At 47.0% G+C, this 22,755-nt stretch overlaps 1 protein-coding gene across 6 annotated transcripts in view; it reads right to left on the reverse strand.

The window, feature by feature from the left end:
* Positions 1–16,654: 16,654 nt before the first annotated feature.
* Positions 16,655–22,755, reverse strand: part of LOC144112736 (HEAT repeat-containing protein 1-like) — a 58,736-nt gene continuing 52,635 nt past the window's right edge. For all 6 annotated transcript variants that reach the window (XR_013310427.1, XR_013310426.1, XR_013310425.1 and 3 more), the window contains one exon: positions 16,655–16,700. Coding sequence is in view for 2 of the 6 variants with exons in the window: in XM_077645566.1 (XP_077501692.1) it covers positions 16,695–16,700 (6 nt within the window). In the remaining 4 variants the exon portion in view is untranslated. The remainder of the gene's footprint in view (positions 16,701–22,755) is intronic.

Genomic DNA, 22,755 nt, shown 5'->3' on the forward strand with positions numbered 1-22,755 from the left:
TTGCGTTTCGCCTCCGTCGAAACGCGGCCACCGCGGTCGGAATCGCACTCCTTACTCGCTTCTGCGGAACCGTCTGCTCCAGTTGCTAAGAGACGCTTGCTTGCGGTCTCACTCGATAGTCGTCTGGCAAAACAATAGATTTCTCATTAAGGAATGAGTCTGGGCTAGCTGCAAAACCACGTTTGAGGTACAGCACGCAGGAAGACGCGGGCTGGTGAACAAGACGAAAAGCTTTCATCAATGCTGCAACAACCATCAAAAGAGAAAAAAAAAGTAATGTATAAGATACGGTTGCCCAGAAACACTCATGACGAATTTTACTGACGTGGCTGCGTGACGGCAATGAAAATAGCCTTTTTTTCTCTTGTTGTGGTTTCCTTAAAAGGGATACGGAAAGGAAGCAAAATAAACTATTACTGGGGGGGAAATCCATTTTTCTTTCTCATCACGCAGCCGCGGCTTCTTTGCTTACTGACGCACAGAAGATAGGTTTGGCGCCAGGATATCCGTAGCGAGCTGGCGCAAAGATGTAGAGAGAGGGGACGGGTAATAATGCCATCGTATCATTATTATAAAAAATATACTAAACAAAACACTGCGATGATAACTTCACATACGCTTACCCGCAAGAGCGCCCGAGTAATACGGCTGCCTTATTGGGAAACGCCTTTGAGATAAGACTGTGAAGAAGCCACTCGGCAAATTTTGATGTAGCCTGGCAGATTTTAACACTCGCCTTTCACCCTTCATGGCCTAGTGCAAGCGCTTGTGGTCTGGTGGGCAAAACATGCGACTCCTACAGCGTGGTGCAGAACGTGCGATGTGTGCCGAGACAGCTGTAATCGGGAGAAGGCCGCGACGCGTAACGACAGCGAGGTGCCTCTAATGAGAGGAAATGCGGCGGAGAACGCACAAAATTTGCAAAACCGAGGCGAAAACGGGCCACACCTCTTTGCTTGAAGTGAGCTCGTAGTGTGTGTGATGCAGCAGTCGAGACAAAGTTATGAGGGACTGTTGAGTTCCCGGGTATTCTGCCTACACTATTAAACTGCACCGGCTATTTGGCTTTGCTCGTGACAGCGCGAGCCGAAAAAATTGCCAGTCGCAGGTGAAGCCAAACTGCCTGACCAACAGTTAACCCCAAAGTAGGAGAGGTAAGGCATGCGAAATTCTTGTTTTCCAGAACCATATCTGCTGGGGACGGAGGCATAATGCACAACTTATCTTTGCATCCTAATTATTAAATTTAGCAGTCATAAAACGCACCTTCTCGAATTGATTTCATGGCTCAAAATAAGTACACCTGAGTTTTGGAAAAGTAATTGAAATGTAGAGTATCCCGGTCAATAGATTACAATAGAATATGCTACGGAAGTTGTAAGAATGCTACTATGAAGGAATACGGTGGAAAATGAACGCTGCAGAAGAGAACCAACACGCTTGAGTGCACAGACTATTCCCATGGCGCCGGCTTTCTCGGCAGATTAGCTGCGAAAGATAGTATACTTTAGAGTAACTACCTCTGATTCACTGTTCAAACAATCTCTGGTACCACTCTGTCTCAGCAGAACACCACTTTTCCTGAATTCCACGCGGCAGCTGCAGTTTTCACTGCGAAACAGCGCGCCACCGCGTTGCGCTCAGTGCAGCTGAACGGGAGAGTGGGACCCAACATGCCCCCGCCGAAAGCGGTGTCTGCACCCTGAAAGCGGCGCTGGCCCATCAGCACCCTACGCTTAGCCAGATATCTGCGTCTCCCTGCGTCGGCTTGCTCCAAGCGCCGGAATTACGCCTCTGGCGACTCCAGTAGCCGAAACGCTGACGCGACGCAGAAGAAACCCTGCCTTGTGGTTCGGCCTTGAAACGCGCGGCAGGTCGAACAAAAGCCAAACGCTATTGGCAAGCTGCACTTTCCGACACTAACCTTTCGGAGCAGCAATGAATGATTCGGTGGGCAGTCAATATACTAGCGCATGCTTATGGCACCGTCAAGTGTGTGCTCGATCAAAGCAAGCGGACACCTCACCAGCGCCTCAGTACAGCTTTTCTATGTCCGTTCCTCTCTCGATGAGGGCGCACGATCGAGGTAAAGCCACCGCACGTTAGGCTCAAGTCCGTTCCACTACATTTTTCACCCTACAAGGCACTCGTAACTCCGCCAGAGCGACCAAGCAACTGTCACCCAATCATGTTAGACAGCACAATTAAAATAAAATACAGAAAGCTCAAAAGCAATGCTGACAAGTTAGCACTCATCTGCTCGACCATAGCTGTAACCATCATTGTTTGTGTTCACGTGCACCCGCCGTGAACACAAATGAGTTTTTTTTTTCAAGTGTTTACTGCCTCGGCGTGGTTTTTCCTGGGCATAGCATTTCACACCACATTGACCGTAAAGAAACACAGTCCAACACACAGTTTGCAAAGTTTCAACGCGGAAATTTAAACTCATCCCGCACAAAAAAAATGAAACAGGCTGGGTGAATGTACCCAAAAATAAATCAGTAAGGGCCAAGCGAGCCTAGGTAGAGTGATAGTGACGGGACCCGGGACATGGAAACGAGATGATATACTTCCGCGCCCAATGTCCGGATTAAACCAAGGAATTTCGACGGAGGCGAAATTCTAGAGGCACATGCAATGTGCGATGTCAGTGCACGTTAAAGAACCCCAGGTGGTCGAGATTTCCGGAGCCGTTCTCTATGGCGTCCCTCATAGCCTGAGTTGCGTTGGGACAGTTAACCCAATCCCCCTCAATAAGGCAAACGAAACCAAACCAAAGAACAAGACTGCCAGTATCGCCGACGCGTTCGCTGTTGTCAGTGACCGCTAAGGTCAAGCGAGTGTAGTCCGCGTTCGGAGACAGCCGTTCTCTAGCCTTCACCCTCCCTCCTGCTTTCCCTCCACGATGCTTGCATTCGCTCGTGATTCCTCCTCCTGCACTTGTACACGCCGCGCAGGGGGAGACAGCGTAGTGGAGGACTCCGGAATCATTTCGACCACGTGGGGATCGTTAACGTGCACTGACGTCGCACGTGTGACATCGCACAGTAGTGCACGTTAAATGTACCCAGGTGGTCGAAATTATTCCGGAGCCCACCACTACGACTGCTTTCTTCCTTCTTTCACTCTCTCCTTTATCCGCTTCCTTATGGCGCGGTTTGGGTGTCCGCCGAGGTATGTGAAACAGTTACTGCGCTTTTCCTTTCCCCAACAACCAATTTTCATTTTTTTGACAGTGGAGATTTAAACCCTTGCAACTGAGGACGACCATATAGACGCGCAACCTAATCCAGACGGAGTCCCTCGACTTGCCAGGACATTCGCGATCCAAGCACTTAAAGCGCAGCATCCCCAGCAAGTACCTCCGCTAGGGACGCATAAGCAACACGCAAGCCTGCGGCTCTGCGACAGGGAAGAGGGGTCGTTAATAGGGCGTCCTTCACTGCGTTCTTGCTGCAGCGTTCGAAGCAAGCAACGAACAGCTCGACGCCGATAGCAAGCATGCACGCCAGGACATCTAAGTTGGTTTGGTTTATGGGGGTTTAACGTCCCAAAGCGAGTCAGGCTATGAGGGACGCCGTAGTGGTGGGCTCCGGAAATTAATTTCAACCCACTGCAGTTCTTTAACGTGCAGACATCGCACATTACGAGTCTACAATTTCATTCCGCATTTCGATGGAGGCGAAATTCTATAGGGCCATTCGCGCTTGACACAAAGCATAGATGGGAAATGCCTGAACATCCCAAGGTTCTATCGCGCAAAGGTGATGCAATAAAATCCATTCAGCAGTTCACAAACACAGGCAAAAACAAACAGTGTACAAAAATAACTAGCACTCACATTTGTCGCTTCAGGGATGAGCATTGGTCGTTTTTTATCGAAAAAACTAATCAAAAAAATTTCCCTCTGTGTAAGCTAGCGAGGGAGTCTGCCTATAGTCTGCCTGAAGGCAGACTGCACAACTGAAACGCGTTTTTTGCGCTATCCGCAGAACGCTTAGGTATCGCATTTTGGTGCGGCTGATCTGCAACAACCCGCCATAAACTTTTGTTTGGAGGACGACTCAGACGGAGCTGTTCACCTACGTTCCAAGAAAAAAAAAATGAGGTTCCCGGTGGAGCCAGCGCGCAACTATATGCATGGCGTAAGTAGTTATACAATAACGCCTTTTTGTAGCCCTAAGCAGTACTACTGAACAACAAACGCATGGAAAAAACTAGTAGAACAGGGGCGGACTTACCATTTGTTGCCGTTGGAGGGCAATCCTCCTCGAGGTTTGATTCTTCACGCTTGCACTCAAAGCTCCTTTTGGTGTCCATGTCGAACAGCAAAAATGACAAGAAATCCACCGAAGCAAAACGCTGACTTCTCACCGTCACTGTTGACTTTGTCCTTTGTGACGCTAGTCGTGAAGTGATGCAACGCAGCGATGCTGAACTATTAATTATTATGGAAATTGCTAATTTCTAGGCGAACGGTGTCTCATCAGTACATCCAACTGCTTAAGAGAGCGTGTCCGCACGTGGGCCCAGAGGCTTGGGCGCTGCCAAGACAATTCTCTGAGGGGGGTGGCTTGCGAGAGGCTTGGACGCTACCAAGGCGATTAAGGGGGGGGGGGGCGGGGACAGGTACTGAAGAAGTTGGGAACGCGTGCCGCTAGGTAACAGGCCGGCGTCTTTGGCTCGCCAGCGCGTGCGAAAATTGAAAATTGTTTTTTTTGGGGGGGGGGGGGGGGCGGGGGAAGGAATTGGCGCAGTAACTCTCTCACATATACACCTGAACCGTGCCATAAGGGAGCCCCGCCGCGGTGGCTCAGTGGTTAGGGCGCTCTACTACTGATCCGGAGTTCCCGGGTTCGAACCCGACCGCGGCGGCTGCGTTTTTATGGAGGAAAAGCGCTAAGGCGCCCGTGTGCTGTGCGATGTCAGTGCACGTTAAAGATCCCCAGGTGGTCGAAATTATTCCGAAGACCTCCACTACGGCACCTCTTCCTTTCTCCCTTCACTCCCTCCTTCATCCCTTCCCTTACGGCGCGGTTCAGGTGTCCAACGATATATGAAACAGATACTGCGCCATTTCCTTTCCCGCAAAACCAATTATTATTATTATGCCATAACGGAAGGGATAAAGGAGGGACTGAGAGAAGAAAGGAAGAGGTGCAGTAGTGGAGGGCTCCGCAATAATCTCGACCACCTGGGGATCTCTAACAAGCACTGACATCGCACAGTACTCGGGTGCCTTAGCGTTTTGCCTCTATCGAAATGCGGCCGCCGCGGTCGGGTTCGAACCCGGGTACTCCGGATCAGTAGCCGAGCGCCCTAACCGCTGAGCCACCGCGGCGGGTCGGGTGTGCAAAAAGCGCACTTGTGGAAGGTGGCGTCTCGCGCTCGCAGCTTCCACTCCATAGCCATAGAAAGCTGTATCTGCGTATAAACATTTAATCAGCCGAGGTGCACGTGTGTTTTCCAAGGTGAAAGACACGGACGCCACCGCATTCTCACAGCCGGCGGCAGCGTATTGAAATTCATGAACTGTACTGTGGGATGTCAGTGCACGTTAAAGAACCCCAGGTGGCCGAAATTTTTGGAGCGCTTCAATACAGCGTCCCCTATAGCCTGAGCAGCTTTGAGACGTTAAACCCTCATAAATCATAAATCTTTTGCGTGTTTGGCGGTTCAGCGTTCGACTGACACCACACACGGCAGTGTCAAGCAGCCAGGCATCAAGGTGGTAGTGTCATGTAGGAACATTGAACGAGTCGCTATTACTCAAGAAAACCGGGCAGCGTAGCCTCAGCATGCTGAGACAGGTTTACCAAATGCCACTGCCGCAAGCAATATTCGTTACCATAGTTCCCGATCATGCACCATGTTTTTTTCCTGTCACCTGCTCCTTGCGGGGAACATTTTGCTTAACACAGACGCTGAGCACAAGTGCATGCATTATTTTGTTTGCTAGAACTTACACTGGCCATTGCCCACATTTAGCCGTTGTCTGTAGGAATACGGCTTTATGGCAGGCTCCTTACCTGCCCGCGTATTTTGGGTGGGAAGGTAAGGAGCCGTAACCTGCCCACCGTGTCAGGCGGCCGCTCAATTAATCGTGAGGGGCTGCCCGGGAAGAGCAACCTGCATCGCAACCCAAGTCCCACCGATGGCAGAACCTGCCATAGGTCCAAACCATTACGGTTTCCAGGACCAATGATCGTCGGTACGAATTCCTCACACAAGTCAGGGTTCAACTCGACTAAAAACTTTGTGCGCAGACTCGCGCAGTTTATTTGAAATCGCTCCAAACCCTCTGCGCCAGACGGGTGAGCCACAATTTTGTCACCAATGGCGACACCAAGTGGCACCACTTTCGGCACACGCTCATGTTTTTTTTTTCTGTGGATCAATGGAGATTATTAGTGTATATTTTATCACTTAAAAGTGACTGAAAAAGTAGAAGAAAAAGAACCACATGCTGCCGGTGGGAACGGAACCCACGCCCTTCGTATTACGCGTCCGGTGCTCGACCAACAGAGCTAAGGCGACAGCTGCCAGACCTTTTGCTTTCTTCATCACCGTCATCATCAGCCTGACTACACCTACTGCAGGGCCAACGCCTTTCCCACGTCTCTCCAATTATACCAGTTCTTTGCCAGCTGCGGCCATCCTGCTTTCGTGGGTATTTAAGTTCACGTGTGACCTAGCCTTGAGAGTGCTCAACAGCGTCACCCTCATCCATAAGTGGCTGACGTAGTACGCCCTGCATCACTGCTGGTGTGACATGGAACGTCACCGAACGGCGAGGACGGAAGCTATGCGAGGACCCTCTTATGCATCCTAGGGCATCAAGGCTGCCAAAACTGAGAGCCTCGTTAAGCCATTAAGCAGACAAGAGAACCAGACATGAGGGGCTCGTTATCCATATGATGGAAGCCAACAGCCACAGAAAACAAGGAGCATAGCATTTTTAATTTGTGGCAATGATCAATGAAGATTGTTAGTGATATTTTATCACTTAAAAGTAATTGATTAGAAAAGCAGAAGAAATAACAACCACATGCCACCGGTGGGAAACCCAAGACCTCTGAATTACATGTCCGGCACTCTAAAAGCTAAGCTACCAACTACATGTACCCACTCTATATAGTGCTCTACCAAATATACATATATATATATTATTACTCCTGTACTCTCACAGCCGAGGTTTATTGGATGAGTATTTGACGAGCAAGGCTTCCAAGGCATCACGCTCGGCACTACTCAGAGATTTACTAATCATCCAACGCAGTCGTGAGTCACTGGCTGGAGCAGCAGCAACTTTATCAGGTGCGTGAGCACACAGAGCCCCCGAAGCAGGGCCATCTTGGTTACATAAGGCGATCTTCATGTGAACAGGCAAAACCACAGGTTGCGAAGAACAGTTGATGGCCCACAATTGTGCCCTGCCCTGGAACACCGTGACAGGCAATGCGAAACCAGAATGAGTATCTTGGCGCACTTAAACGAGAGAGGCGCCACTGTGGCATCGATGGTATTGGAAACATGGCTGTGGCATAAATCTGTCACGCACATTATAAAAAGCAGAGGCACATTGGTATCCTCGGATGTGCAAAAAACACATCTTCTCGAGCCGGCGGCTCCTCTAATAGTCCAGACGGAAGGGAACCGTCAACGCAGAGTTCCCGAGAGTGACAGTTGACCGGTGCATCACTCATTCGAAAAAAGTCACTACCAAATATAATATCATGCGTGAATCTTCAAAGCACTGCATACTCCACCGTAAAAACCGTTCTGCCAGCTCTGCATACCCCCAGAGTGCACAACAACTCACCGCCCGCGCCATGAAAGTCCACAATGCGGTCCCAGAGAAAGATAAATTTGCAGTCTTAGCAGGTTCTTAAACGACCAACTTATAATAGAGACAGCTGCACCCTTATCAATTAAGGCCATTGCGGGAACACCATCCACACACACATGAACCATATTCTTCAACATAACAACCGATGGAAGAATCATTGCACAAAGCGCACAGTCTTCAGTGGCCTCACCTCTAGGGGCTGCGCTGACTAGTTTTCCGGTGAAGGCAGTGAGGAACGTCGCCATGGTGACGAAAGATGGAGCGCAGAGGAGGAAGGTGGCGGTGAGAAACTTCGGTCGGAAACAGGAGAGTGGCTGCGTTGTCTGTCGGGCAAGGGATAATCGCTCGAGGTCGAGGGCTGTTGCCAAGGAGAGTCGTAAGAACGGTTATTTGGAGAAGCAGGAAAGACGGGACGTTCGTATCGAGGCGATGGACGGTGACAGCAGTAGCGAGCGATGTGCCCCTCGATGCCGCAGCGGTGGCACACGGGTGTCATGCGAGCAAGACATTGTTCCCTAGAAGACTCCGACGAGGCAGGAAGCACTGATTACCCACACGCATCATCAGGCCTTCTGGCTGGGCGCCGGAAAGAACAGGCAGGTGTTCGTAATCCCCATCGTAGTGCAATTAGAAGCCAGCCACGTGAGTGGCGTGAGAGCCACGACCAAGGCCAGCAAACCTAAACATTAGGTCATCGGGGCAGGCGCCAATGTGTGCAACATTTACTGAACTTAGACCGGGCATCGAGGGGACTAAGCAGGAAAACCCTTAAGAAATGCAAACGTCAGACGGCACGGATGGTGGACACCGTGCATGAGGCTCGAACCACAGGAGTTCTTCGCGAATGATCTGTCGGGTCGTCGATGATAGATCCATAAAGCGCTCAACGTTGGCTACAGGCCTTTGGCCATCCACCCAAATTTGGGCGTAATACGAGTCTTCAATGTCTTGAATGTGCGGACATGCTGAATTACATCTGAGACGGCTCCCAGGTCATCTTTTGCAATCAGAAAATTGTAAACGTCTTCTGCAAAGCCCTTCAGATGATGTCCTACTTTATCGTTCTCAGTCATATATGGTATTCGTTACTCTGCATAACTTGAGAACGTCCTCTATGTGGAAGTCTCTCCCGGTAACTGAGCCCTGCGAGCAAGCGTTAGTTTGGCCCGCTTGCGTCGCTCGAGGCAGTCGCTAAAACAGTCGCAATCTGCTAACAAAGCTGTCCGAGGTGGTAAACGAGTAATCGTGGTTGTCAAACCAGACCAAAGCAGTATGTGTCAGAAAAAAAAACACGTTGGCAAGATGAGAGGTGACGTCCCACCGGTTACAGCTGCTCACCCTTTGATAATGGGCCAACCCCTCATCGACGTCCTCGCCTGCTGCTCCTGCGAAATGGCAAGGCTCCTGATAGGGCTGCAAGGAACCGGTCACTGTGCCCACAGGCCGGTCTGCAGCTTGGATTGCAGCATCACGTCGTGCTGCGGATGGCTCTTCGGCCGGTTGCATGGTGCTGGTCAGCGATTCAAGGCTGGAAAGACGACGACTCCGGCGAGGTTCCAGTTGCAGCTGCACTGTTTGCAGCTGCGATCGTTACCCAGCAGCTCCACCACAATGTTACGGCTGTAATCTCCCAATAGAGGCGTTCTATCCGGTTCAACAGGCCAGGGACAATTCGCGAGTGGCAAGCACAGTCGAACTGGCCTGTTGTTGTTCGTCTTTCAAAAGATGGCACATACCCACACTGGGGGATCAGCCAAGAAACGAGAGGCAGAGGTTGCTATTCAGCTGTACTGAATAAAGGCAAATGAAAAGCACGCGTGATTGCAACAAGAGGAGCATGGAATGAAAAGGGATAAGAGTTTGGATGTAAAGAAAAGGAGAAGGATTAAGCCAAAATATAAGGACGCATAGAAAAGTAGGCCAAAACACCTCATCTTTCTCTTCTTTTCTCCATCTTTCCCATCCTAGCTCTTCAAGCCCGTAATACATATATGCGAAGGTGGCAAACCCTTCATTTAGATAGGGATGCCAACGCCTAAGAGAAGCAGGAACCGTGTAACTTCAGTCTTGAGAAAGGACAGGCTCTCTATAAAACGTCGACTCTACTTAAATGAAGTGTTTCAATACATATATATATATATTGTAAGTCGACATTTTTTTAATTTGAAAATCCGAAGTGGGGGTCGACGTACAATCAAAAGGAAAACATCGCACTATAACTAAAGGTGAGACAAACGAGATATCGGGCATGCTCCAGCAAGGCTGCATTTTTGCTGTGCGGCTCCGTCGCATCGTTCTTGGTGCTGGCCTTGAGCAACTGCTATGTTAACACGTAGAACTGGCATACCCTCGCTGCTGACTGCAGTTGTTGATAAGCAGCAGCGGCCTGATAACGCAATCGCATTCTATGGGAAGCTCAAGCGTCCAACAAGTTCTCTTTTTACTTTCAAATGTGCGCTCGGTGCTCAAGGGAGCGTTGATAGTTGATAAAAGACCCGCTGTTTCAATCGAGGTGGCACACCGACTCTGAACGGCAGTGGTGCTGGGAGTGTTGATAGCCGACGGAAGAGCCGGTGCCATTCACGCGTAGTTTCTTTGGCTCTGGAACATTTGACTACTGCCAGCCGTGTGCTGGGCCGCAAGTTTGACATTCGCAACGGGTGATACAGGAGTGGCAGCTGCTGCGAGGAATATTTTCAGCAGTACCACGTGATGCCGTGATGTGGCTGTTTGCGAAGTGCGGGATTTCGCTAGATGACGACGTTAGAACGACGTGCTCTGGGACCACAGCAGCGATCACGACAGCAGCGTTAGTGAGGACGATAGCGCAAGTGTGGACGAGTAGTAACTAATACCTTTTCGCTTTGAAATGTGCCCACGGGCATGCCCGCGCACGCCTGCCGATGGCGGCTGGATATAAACAGCGGCCGCTGAATAATGCTATCGTGTTCAACTATTAAAGGCCAAGCTTAAACAACCTTGGAAGTTTTTTTTTTATTTTTCGGAAATGTGATTTGGGGGGGTCGATTTAAATTCTTGTCGACTTACAAGCGTTTAAATACGGTAATATATATATGTGTGTGTGTGTGTGTAAGTAATCCCTATGATCCTTGGTATCTGTGGCTGTTGATTTCTAGCACGCTTCTAGAACGCCTAACTGCTAATTAAGAACAGCTAGCGCACCTAATTCGTATTTGGCCTAACAACATAAATCCACGTTAGCTCTCTAGCCTAGGATTATTCATTTGTGATGGGTTTGCAAATACTGGAAAAGAATCTTATGATATCTGCCTTCTAAAGAGGCTGTGTGGAATAGTGAGGAACTTCATAAAAAAAATCCCAACAAACCTCCCTTGGGAACATGTCCAATCGATGCAAACGGAAAAAGCCGATGATGTCTTGTTTGCCTCTGAAGCACAGCTAGCAAGAAAAGGTTGTTTCCTTTTCTCGAAAACAAAAACTGTGAAAAATTCTCGTAGACAGAGAAGCACAGAAGGGCAGCTGCACCGGTTTGGGAATCGAAAAAGGGGTTGAAACAGATATCAAAACAAATTGTCTCCTCTCTTAGGCTCCATTTGTGACCTGCATACTAGGCTTGCAAAAATTATATTCAGCGCTACTATTTATTTCTTGTAAAAAAGAGCAGTTGCAATAACTTTATAGGCCTAGCAACAAAAAAAAACATGTAAGCTTGTAATAAGGGAATAATTACTCATTGGCATCCACCCAAGCGTAGCCATACGGCCCTTAAGTATTTGACCAACATTTAGAGCCTCCTATTGCTTACCGAGTGTAGGGGAACCCTGAGGCACTGCAGCATTTCTGAACTCCCAACTTATCCCACTAGTACGAATTGGGTTCGTACCCCGGTGACCTAAACAATACCCCTTTGAAATATCAAAGTTAAGAGCCACACCAAACCTTGCAGAATTGTGCAGGTAAATGAAAAGTGGCAAGCACATTCTTTTTATCAGAACAGAAGTGGGCAAAGTCATCAGCACAAGATAAAATCGTAATTCCACATTGAGGAACTGAGAAACCAAAAATAAGTGTTTCCAATTATACAGAAATAAAGGGGCTCGAGGTAAAAGGTGTGTGGTTTTAATATGGAAGATAAGCACGTTTTCCCGCCCATTTAACCACGGCTGACACAGTTCAAAACCGCCGGACCCCCGGCCGGACCCCGTGATCGCGCACGCCTACCACGGCGGGCCTTGCTCTGAGGGAACAAAGGATCGACACATTGGTTGACACAAGCAGGCATTTATTGCTAATGAATCGAGGTCGTTAAACTCACCACCAAGGTTACGAGCAAATGTTTACCCACGCTAGGGCAGGGTATACTCCAAGGCCGGACGGGACGAGATGCAGGAGAACGGTCCTTCCCACGAAGCCTCAACCCGCAGGCGGTACGTCTGCTCCCGATAACGTTCTACAGCTGAAAAACACACAAAACGTGTAAACAAGCATTAATACTTGACAAATGACTCAAGATAAGCAATCTCATTTTTTGTCAAGGTAATAGATTCTTCTTCCTTTTTACGTTTTTTGTCGCCTGTTTCCATTTTACATTGTGTAGCGATCCCAATAAAATCCAGTTGAGAGAAAGTGCTCGTTAGTGCCCCCTTTCTTTCATCGCCATCCTTTTTGCACTATTTTTCCAAAATGCAACTCGGAAATACCTTCCATCCTGCTCTACTCATCCAATTAACCTATACATGCACTACATTACCTTAACCTATAAATTAACCAATATACATCCTACATGTAGCACACTCTTTTTTTGCGCAGTAGCTCTAAAAATTAAAAAGCTTGCCTCGGCTAACGTACATTCAAGAGCATCTAAACTTTTCTTGTGCCATTTCTGAAATTCGATCCCATTGACATTATATTTCTGCAAGAAAAACAAATAATTTTTGGGCGCTGCCATAAGAAAAGCACCATGCATGATGAGAAATGTGATTTTAAAGTCGGTGTCAAATTTTTGAAGCTTTACCACAAGTAACAGGTGGCGAATTTGCATAGTATCCTACATTGCAGAACGGCTCAAAAGTCAGTGTTGAGAAAAATACTATCGCCGATAAAAAGATTCTGAATTGTGGACGTGAAATAAACATTTTATATCGAAAACTATTTTAATTCTTTCAAATTTCTGAAGTTTTGGCATATATGGGTTAAGTGCTAATTGTTTATTTTAAGGTATCACATTTCATGTTAGCACGGTTTTCGGTTTCATCCAAGTTGTAGAATTACTGCATCTGCACAAATAGACCCAGCCACGAGTATATGAAGGGGAAGTCTGATTCCATATGAAAACGAAGGCGCTGCGTGAACACGGCATTGTCTTCCACGGCCTCAGTGTCATTTAAGAGGCAATAATGAAGAATCGTGCGCAGCTAAACCCCCCTCCCCCACTGCTGCTTTGTGCTTCACGCTGTCCAGTGCTGCTACTGTTCACCCCCCTTTTTTCCTTTCCGTTCACTGCTCAGTTGCTGCCTTCCCCTTCTCAGCAGCTTTCTCCACATTCATAGCTAGTTTTTCTTTTTCTGTGCACAGCACACGCATTTCCTCATGGCCTCAAGGCCTTCAAAAGTTGGCTTCTGCTTGCAATCCTGAGAATGATGGTTAAGCCATTTCAAAGAGCCCCACTGCACTGCAGCCGACTGTTAACCTTGAGATTATGCCGTTGCATGTCTTGTTCCAAGACGTTCTTAATCAGGGGTCTCAAAACACTCTCCCAGTTTCATTTTTTAGTGCCAGCTTCACGAGTCAGATTCACCACCAGACTTAATTTACAAGTGAAATCGGCCAAAAAGTTACGTCCGTAGACGGCCCTCATTCTTTTTTTACTACTACTACTACTGTGTGGAAAGGAAAAAAGGGCCCCTTTACGCAAGTTACCTTCTGGCAGACATCAGCTGCCTTCAAGGGGGCTTAAGGAGCAAGGTGCTGTACAACCCTTTCTCTCGGCAATAGCCTGCTCAACTTGTGTTTCACTTTTGGCACACCTATACAGTAGCCGACGGGTAATTCGGACTCCAATAATTCGGACTTGTAGGATATTTCGGACCTCGATAAGGCCCCGTCAGTCACCCCATAGAAGCACGTACATATTCGTTACGGATATTTCGGACTTCCAAAGTCCGAAGGTTCGATTATTCGGACTAAATTCAGTCGCCTGCTGGCCCAAATCGGCAATCTTATTGGCATTTCGCCGGCAAAAAAAGGCGCCACCATGGATTGAGGTGGATTTACGCTGCAGTTGGATTAGTTTGACATACTTTCGGTACCTCATTGTTGCCAGCGGACGTCGCTGCGATCTCTGACACTTCGAGGGGAAAAAACAACCCAACGACAAAACAGCACGTAGGAGTACGGTGCAGCACTGCTGTAGAGGTGAACTATCATAGCTGTAACCGCAAACGGCAAATCACAACACATGTGGCAGCGACCTCCAGAGTTAGCGAGTGCTCATTTCACAGCATTGACTAGGAACGCACTAGGGTAATAATTGCGATCTCAAATATTGGCTTTTTTATGATACGTAATGGAATGAATAACGTTTAAGTTGTTCTGGATGCATCGATTCTGCGGGTTGACCACCTTGGCACTGAATTCTGGCAAATATGCCCAACACAGGGCTCTGGGTGTACCAGAAGTTCTCATTCATCAAAATTTTTGGTGTTGTCAATTGAATCTTCAGCAATTTTGTTTGCAGTGAGCTACAGGGCCTTCATACACTCAAAATATCCGGTATGCGATGTTTAGTTTTAAAGAAAGCAAGATTGCCCGAGCCAACATTTTCAGGCTGTTTGGTGTTTAACCAGGACGCTGCCTACTGGTTGTACGAGGCTGACCGGCAGTTACTTTACTTTACGAAATGGGCTACACTGCTTACCAGAAAATTCATCCATCAACGTGCATTTGTTGAGTCTAATTTTATACTGAGGCCCTTTTTTTCACTTCGAAAAGAATTATCTCGAAGCATCAATTTTCGCCACATTTGAGCAAAGCTACTTTTTTCCCCCTAAAGCCAACCTTATTAAGACATCAATTTTCACCAAACTTGGCTCTTCTGCACAGGAACCACAAGAAACTCCTAACACCACACACTTAACCTAACAAACATAGGTGGGAGTCTAATGAAGCAGAGTTGTAGAATGAACGCAGGGATTTCGTTTCACAAAATGATTACTGCCAAATCGGGCTTGAAGAGTGGGAGTGTCCAGCAGAAAAAATAACAAGAATAACGAATTGGTAATATGCTACAGTTTGCTTCATTATAAACAGCAAGGAAAGCTGGTCATAATTATACCGATGGGATGGCTCCAACTCTGACAGTAGTAGTAGTAGCAGTGTGAGGCATTTATTCAGCCAAGAGCTACAAGCTGAGTATATTTCTTGTAGATACTCGTAAAAAGAGAAGAGCTGCCAACTGCAGGGCTTCTTTTCAGGGTATTTAAAAATTACCAATAAAAAAAAAAGCTGCCCGAACTAAAATACTGACCTGAGACGTTACTGGCATCATCGTTTCAACTACTATACAAACACAACGACTTCTTACTATAATGCCGTTATGTGTTCAAACCAAAGCTATGACGTTGCATATTCTTTCACCGAATAAGCACGGACTTCTCTAAACACATTACATCAGCAAGCAATATACAGCCAGCATCATGAAACCCATTCGAAACAGCAAGTGCACTAAGATAAACAACCCGGGGCATTTGCCCGCAGAGTGGATGCTTGGGCCATTTTATCTGTTTCCCAGATTCTTCTTACATACAATACAGAAAGAAACTAGATAGTTGTAACCAAGCAAGCAAGGACTACTTAACCACTACTTCTGCCAAATTCACCGTTCACACAATGCTGTTACTGACCAGTGCCCAAAGCTGTCCCATGTAGCAACTTTAGTGTTACAAATAAATAAATAAGCAACGCTGTTACTCAATGAATAAGCCTGCCCTGTTTCTTAATGAACCAGCAAAATGAGCTCTCGCTAACACCAAAGGTCGGTGCCGCATGAGTTGTGATTTACCACTTGCGGTTATGGCTGTGATAGTTCACCACTCCAGCAGCTGTACCGTACTCCGATGTGCTGTTTGGTCATCGTGCTGTTTTTCCCCGCACTCTTCTGTCGTCATGCTGTTTTTTCGGTTTGCTGTTTTGTCACTGTGCCGTTTTTTCTGGCATGCTGTTTTGATGCGTGCTGTATTTTCCCAGAGCTGCTTTGTCACCATGCTGTTTTTTCCCTGTGCCGTTTTGTTGCTGCATCCTTTCTTTCCCTGCGCTGTTTTTTCGTGTCCCAGGCAAGCATCACCAGCCAGTGAAGAGACACCAAACTCCAACATCTAATAAATGGTACCAAAAGCCCCAAAGTAGCATTAGGACATGAAATGCACTGCCATGCTGCAAACATGTGCTTAATACTTAATACACATACATAACTAGGTACAACCACTACCGATCACTTTACATATGAGCAAGATTAGATTAACAATAACGAAATGTACAAGATGGAACTGTTTGCGTTGCAAACAGACCACACAAAAAGAAAAACTATGCTAGCAGACTACATTCCAGAATAACAAGCCGTGCCAAGCATGCTTACAATCACAACACCCAAATGATAAAACTCTTGTATCGTCTGACGTACCCTTCAAGTCATCATAACCTCTGAACCCATATGCAATAAATCAATGCTGAACACTAAAGATTCACTGGTACACCAATAAACCCATCAGAAAGAGATTACGAATTTCTATGAAACTTTGAAAGACAGATAAAGCAGCACCTTACCATGAGCACCTCAGGGTAAGTCTGAATTTCATTCTTCCACTCATATCTGCAAGAGAACATTTATTTTTTATTTAGTAACAAATACTAAAATCTCATGACATGGGGACATTGCGGGAGTGGGTACAGAAATTTTGACATAAAACACAACATAAACATAAGAAAGTATGTACACGATTAGGTAATTCTCACACAAACTAATTGCCAAGCAGTTGATGTAGCATGCCATCAAAATTGTTGTGTAATTAAACTGCAAAGGCAAAAGAACACGGGAGAAATAAATTTCCTGGTTGATAATCTTGTGAAGAAGGATAATGCGTTCACAAATGCGTTGTGAATTTCAGCAAGGAAGCTTATACTAATACAGAGAGACAGACACAGCAGCTTTTGTGGTCCTTGCTGTGTGCCATTTATGCACATACGAGAGTTCTTACCACCGTTTCAGTAACCAATGTCGTTTTGGCCGCAGCTCATATCCCGAAAGTTGCCACCACCACCGTAGCACCCAGAGAGCAATCGTTACAACAGTTTTCCTTTCCACCAACACAAGCTATTGCAACATTATGTAAACCTATTCAGTAAGATATCCATCAATATAAAACCAACTGCAGATTTTGTACAGTTATCACAGCGCTCTTAAAGGCACAAACTCCTGACTGAGCACACTACAAGCTCAGAAATAAGCTTTCTCAACCAAGAACACCACTCACATGTGCCAGGAAAGTGTGTGGGTATTTGTGGATTTAAAAAGTGACAGCATGCAGAACAGTTTTATGCAAAGGGGTGCCTGTGGAGAGAGCAAAGCAGCAGAATAAACGAGAAAAAAGGAGTAAGGAAGATTACTGTGAAATTTAAGGAGCATATACGGAAATATTCAACAGTGCTGTAGACATCACCGGCCCCCATTCTTTCTTTTTGGATGGTTATTTCTGAAAAACCGTGAAAAGATTCGGTGCAAAGGTGAACTTGGTTGCTGACACCACGCTGTGATAATATTTGAAGCAGTAGTGCATTTAGATTGCATTATTTTATTGACTGTGTTGATTGTTTTATTGTATCGGCCTGCGTTTAGCTCAATTTGATGCTTGAACCCACTACTATGTTGGTTTGGATTGAACCGACAATATGTAGAAATACAGTCGAGCCCACTTATAACAGAGCTGACGGTCATGCGCATTCCGTTCTTTAGATCCCATGTTCGCAGTAAGTGGACTTTCCGTATAACAGCCAAGAATAATTAGTCTGCCAAAAGCAGCAGTTCTTTTTTAAAAACTGCGTTATGCGCGCCTACTTGTTCAAAGCTGTCCCTTCAGCAACTTTTTCCAGGCTCTCCAGGGTGGTCATCTTCTCTTCGCCTAGACCACTGCTGCCAGAAATCAGCTCTAGGGACAGCATATTGTAGCATGCAGCGTTGTGCCCGGCTCCAGAAGACGACATAACCCAGCATGCCCGGCAGGCGCGCACAGATCGGATCTCGGCACTGCACCTTCTCCGCTTGCCGGTGGCTGCGCTCCCACCTGGCTGAACGAGTCCTCTTAATAAATATGTGGACTCCAGACACCTTCGGCTTGTGTGCCATATGATATTCGTGGTTGAAGCACCCATGGTAGCTGGTGGCAGATGAGCCAGATTTACCAGAATCCTAGTGGTAGAGGAGTGCTCGTCCTATAGACGTTCAGAGGCTTCGTCAGAGTACGCAGCTTTGCGATGATGTTGCCTGCAGGAATGCAGTCATCCATAGAAACATGAGGCCAGCTATACATCAACAGCGCATTGCCACAAATCTACATGCGTCTGATCATAAGTGTTTTTGAGCGCTTCATCCATCCTTCCTAGGTCCATGCAGTGACGGAAGTAGTGCAGCGTTCGTGGCACACAATGTATCAGCTACATTGTCCACTGTCTGACGCTGCCTGCACGTAGCAACAGCATAAGAAATGGAGCCGAATGGGCAGGAGACGCATATCATGTGACCAGCATGGCCAGCAAGGCATTCAAACTTCTGAAATTGGTGCGGTTAGTTGATCCGCGGCCATGGGCAGTAGCTTCACTTGCAACAATTCCTTTGTCTCGCGTTCACCGTGCTCTCGCTTCTACTTGAGATGCTTTGCCCATCCAGCAAACATGCAAGCAAGAAGGGTTTTCTGGCGGGCTAGTTGGTGCTTCTTGGTCATGATTAAACTGCATGAAAGAACGGGGACAGACACAAGAAACACGTACACACACAAAGCTGGAAGTCTGCACTCTGTGTGTGTACGTGTTTTTTGTCTGTCCCCATTCTTCCGTGCAGTATAATCATGAACGCAAGCAATGGTTGCCCTTGTAGGCTGTTGGTGCAAGCTTGGATGATGGTTACTTGCTGTACCAATGGCTCCTTTTTATTGCTTTTTTGGGCCGACATGCTATTTCTGAGGCACTGTCGAGAGATGAGAGATCTTCTTCGATCTCTGCTTGCTGGAAGTACGACCTCAACTTCGGGGAGGAGAGTTCACAATAACCGAGCGATAAGGCCAAAGTTGTTCATTGTACAGTTGAACATTGTTATAACAAACACTGATATAGCGAATTATCGGTTATAGCGAACTAAATTCGAACTTTGGTAGGCCACGCTTCATTTTTACGACATTTACTGTTTTATAATAAAACTGCAAAAGCGAGATGCGCCGTGATATTGGCTGTGACAAAGAAATATTTGGGTTACGCGAGGCTCAAAACGATAAAGGTAGCATAAAAAAAGAAAATAAATATTGGAAGCCAATTCACAAGCACACTTTTTTTTTATCGTTTCAAAAGGTTGCAGAAAGTTTGGCGGCCTGGCACATAAATTGCACGTTTTACTCATCGTGCCACCTATGAACAGAGTGCAAAAACTGAGAGCTCATATGACGACAAAGGGCCGAAGGGCGGCGCCACTTGTCCAGCGGTGAAGGCAAGCACAGCAACACTGGCAACGAAGCGGAAGGTGGTCTCGCTCGAGAAAAAACTGCAGATATTGAGAGCTGTGGACAGTGTCCGCAAGAAAAAGGGTGTTGCAGTGGAGTTCAGCCTTCCCCCAAGTACCTTATCCACCATTTTGGCCGTAAGAAAGAAGATTGAAGGCAACACCAAGGACGCTACAAATGCTGACCGTAAGCGAGTTAGGCCTTGCCATCACCCGGACGTGGATGTGGCTTTGCTTTCATGGCTTAAAGACATAAGGGCACGAAACTTGCCAGTGTTGCGAGCACTTCCTCAAACTGAGGTCAACAGCGTGGCCTGAGCACTAGGGCATGACGATTTCCATGCAAGCAGCGGTTGGCTGCAACGTTTTAAAGATGATGATGATGATGATGATGGATTTTTATGGCGCAAGGGCATCTATGGCCAAAGAGCGCCATGGCACAAGGTATTTTTTCAAATTCTCAAGGTGGGGTCGAAGACTCATTTCCCAAGCATTTCACCCTAAATAAGCCGAGCACCAGACCAGGGGAAAGCTTGTACCCATTGTATCACCGGTGGGTACCCGGCGGCACTGGGGATCGAACCCCGCACCTCCCGCATGCGAGGCGGATGCTCAACCACTTGGCCACCGCTGCGGTGACGTTTTAAAGACAGACACGAGATCGCATGCCAGATATTGTCTGGCGAAGAGTCTGCTCTCGATGTGGAGACATGTGAAAAGTGGCTAGAGAACTTCCGGCCTCTGCTCCAGGAATACGACGAGTGCAACGTGTACAACGTCGACGAAACCGGCGTTTTTCACGTTGTTGCCAGAGCGGTCACTGGCAGTAAAAAACGAAACCTGCCATCGAGGCAAAAAGAACAAAGACCGGGTGACGGTTGTCGTTGCCGTGAACATGGACGGCTCAGACAAAAGACGACTCACCGTTATCGGCAAGTCTGCACGTCCGAGGTGCCTGAAGGGCGCCCGTAATTTGCAGGTTGCTTACTTGTCTAACAAAAAAGCCTGGATGATGGCCAAGCTTTTCGAAGGCTGGTTCACAGCTTTCGACCAGGACATGGAGAGGCAGCACAGGATAGGTCCTGTTGCTCTGGACAACTGTTCGGCGCACAAAGTCTTGATCGTGCTGAAGGCAGTTCATTTGGTGTTCCTGCCACCAAACGCAACTTCTGCTTTGCAACCAATGGACAAGGGCATTATCCGTTCGCTCAAGTGCAATTACCAGAAGCGTTTGGTGATGCAAATGGTTTTTGATATCTATCGACGCTGATTAACAACCATCAACATCAAGACGACACTTGAAATGTTGTATGGATCACGGAATGAGGTGAGGCAGTCAACAATAAGGAACTGTTTCGCGGATGCCAGTTTTATTTTGCCTGCCATAGAAGACAAAGTTCAGCCTAAAAACCTGGTAGAGCTGGACAGAACTTGGAATCGACTGGCACTTCCAGGCATCGCATTTGACGATTTCGTTTCGGCTGATGAGAACTTGGCCCTGGCACCTGAGCTGACAAATCAAGAAATTGTGGATCGCGTTGTGGTCCACGCGGATAACAGCAGCAGCGATAGCGGAGGTGACAGTGAACGTGATGGACCATCGATAAGCAGTGCTGATGCCATGGACATGGCCAGGAGGCTGAAAGGCTATTTAGAAAAACTGCGGACAACCAAAACTGCTGAAGTAGAAAAGGCCCTCTTGTGCTTGGGCACTGTAGAAAACTTTATTCTGCTCAGTGCTGTGAAGTGAAAAGCCACCAGACGAAGACCAGATCCTTCTTCAAATAAACGAACGCATACCTGTTTTGTCGAACAAACTTTGTTTTTTTGTAATTCGACTTTCCCATACTCCGGTCTATTTTATTTGAAATGCCACAATCCACAAGGAGAGAGGTAAGGATTACCTCGTTTATAGAGGGTTCGAAGCCCAGAATGGATTTTAGTATTTAGAACATTTTGCGCGAGTCAAATTGTAGATTTGTCAGAGGCGATATTTATGTATACAGTTACAACGAATATCGGACATAACGAACTAATTTATGGTCCTGATGCTACTTCGTTATAACGAGGTTCAACTGTCTCTGAGACGAACTGCCACTGTCCTAATGCATATTTTGACAGTAGCAATGCACTCGTTTTTAATAAGCGAGCACTCATTATATCTGAGCCGTTATAACTGAGCATGACTGTAAATAAATATCAAATGTTTACAATAGCTGTGCCCAATGCACATGCCAAGTCGGATTAGCTACACTGTACCATACACAAAAAAATTTCTGGCTACATGCCTGCCGTGTAGTGCTGGGATGCGCTGTCCTGGACAATGACGACGAGGCCGTGATTTCAATGAGCGTGCTGGTGATAGATGTGGATTACAGCTATGCGTCCCTTTCCTGGTGAGCAACCTCTTATTCACTTCTTGCCTTGTGTTTGTATACAGTTGTGAAGGAAGGCTAAATACCCTTACAGCTGTTGAGCACATCACACAGCAAGAATTCATTTGCTTTTCTTAAGTCAACGAAAAGCATTGTTCTCCACTAAAACGAGAAACTGACAATAAAGGGGCATTAGGCAATAATAAATCAGTTGGTCTGCTGTGGTATGAGGCACTTAGCATCCTGCATCACGCTTTAAGGGGGGAGACAGCTCTTGGAGGCAAAAAAATCACGAAAAAAAACGATTTTTCAAAAACGGAATTTTCGAAATCTGCAGCTGTTTCTTTACCAGCCTGTGAATTTTAAAATCTCCAGAGCCAATATTTGAGCTGTAAAATGAGTAGAAAACTTGCATCCGAGCTCTCTCTCGGCAGATTTTCGCTCAACAACAGGGCTTCTTCCGCGATATGCTTTATCGTTTCACTGCAGCGATCGGTGCCATCTTGGTCTCATTTGGAAGAGCTGCTTTTCGCTTTGAATTTCGCGCAGTTGCTCTCTTTTATGCTTATTGGATGAGAGAGAAAATGCCGCCAAAAAGCAGTTGCAATGCGCAATGCTATTCGCTAGTCGGTGCACGTGACTGAAGGCTGCTATCTAATTGGCTGAAGGGCTTCGTGTCGTATGCTGGAAGCATTCGTTGAGCGCAAGCGGTAGCCATCTTGTCAAGGTGTGTTCGCTAGTGTGTCTCGCAAAGATGTCAACGCCGGCGCCAAAGTTTGGCACGACTC

The sequence above is a fragment of the Amblyomma americanum genome, chromosome 1, assembly GCF_052857255.1.
Source record: "Amblyomma americanum isolate KBUSLIRL-KWMA chromosome 1, ASM5285725v1, whole genome shotgun sequence".
Lineage (NCBI taxonomy): Eukaryota > Metazoa > Arthropoda > Arachnida > Ixodida > Ixodidae > Amblyomma > Amblyomma americanum.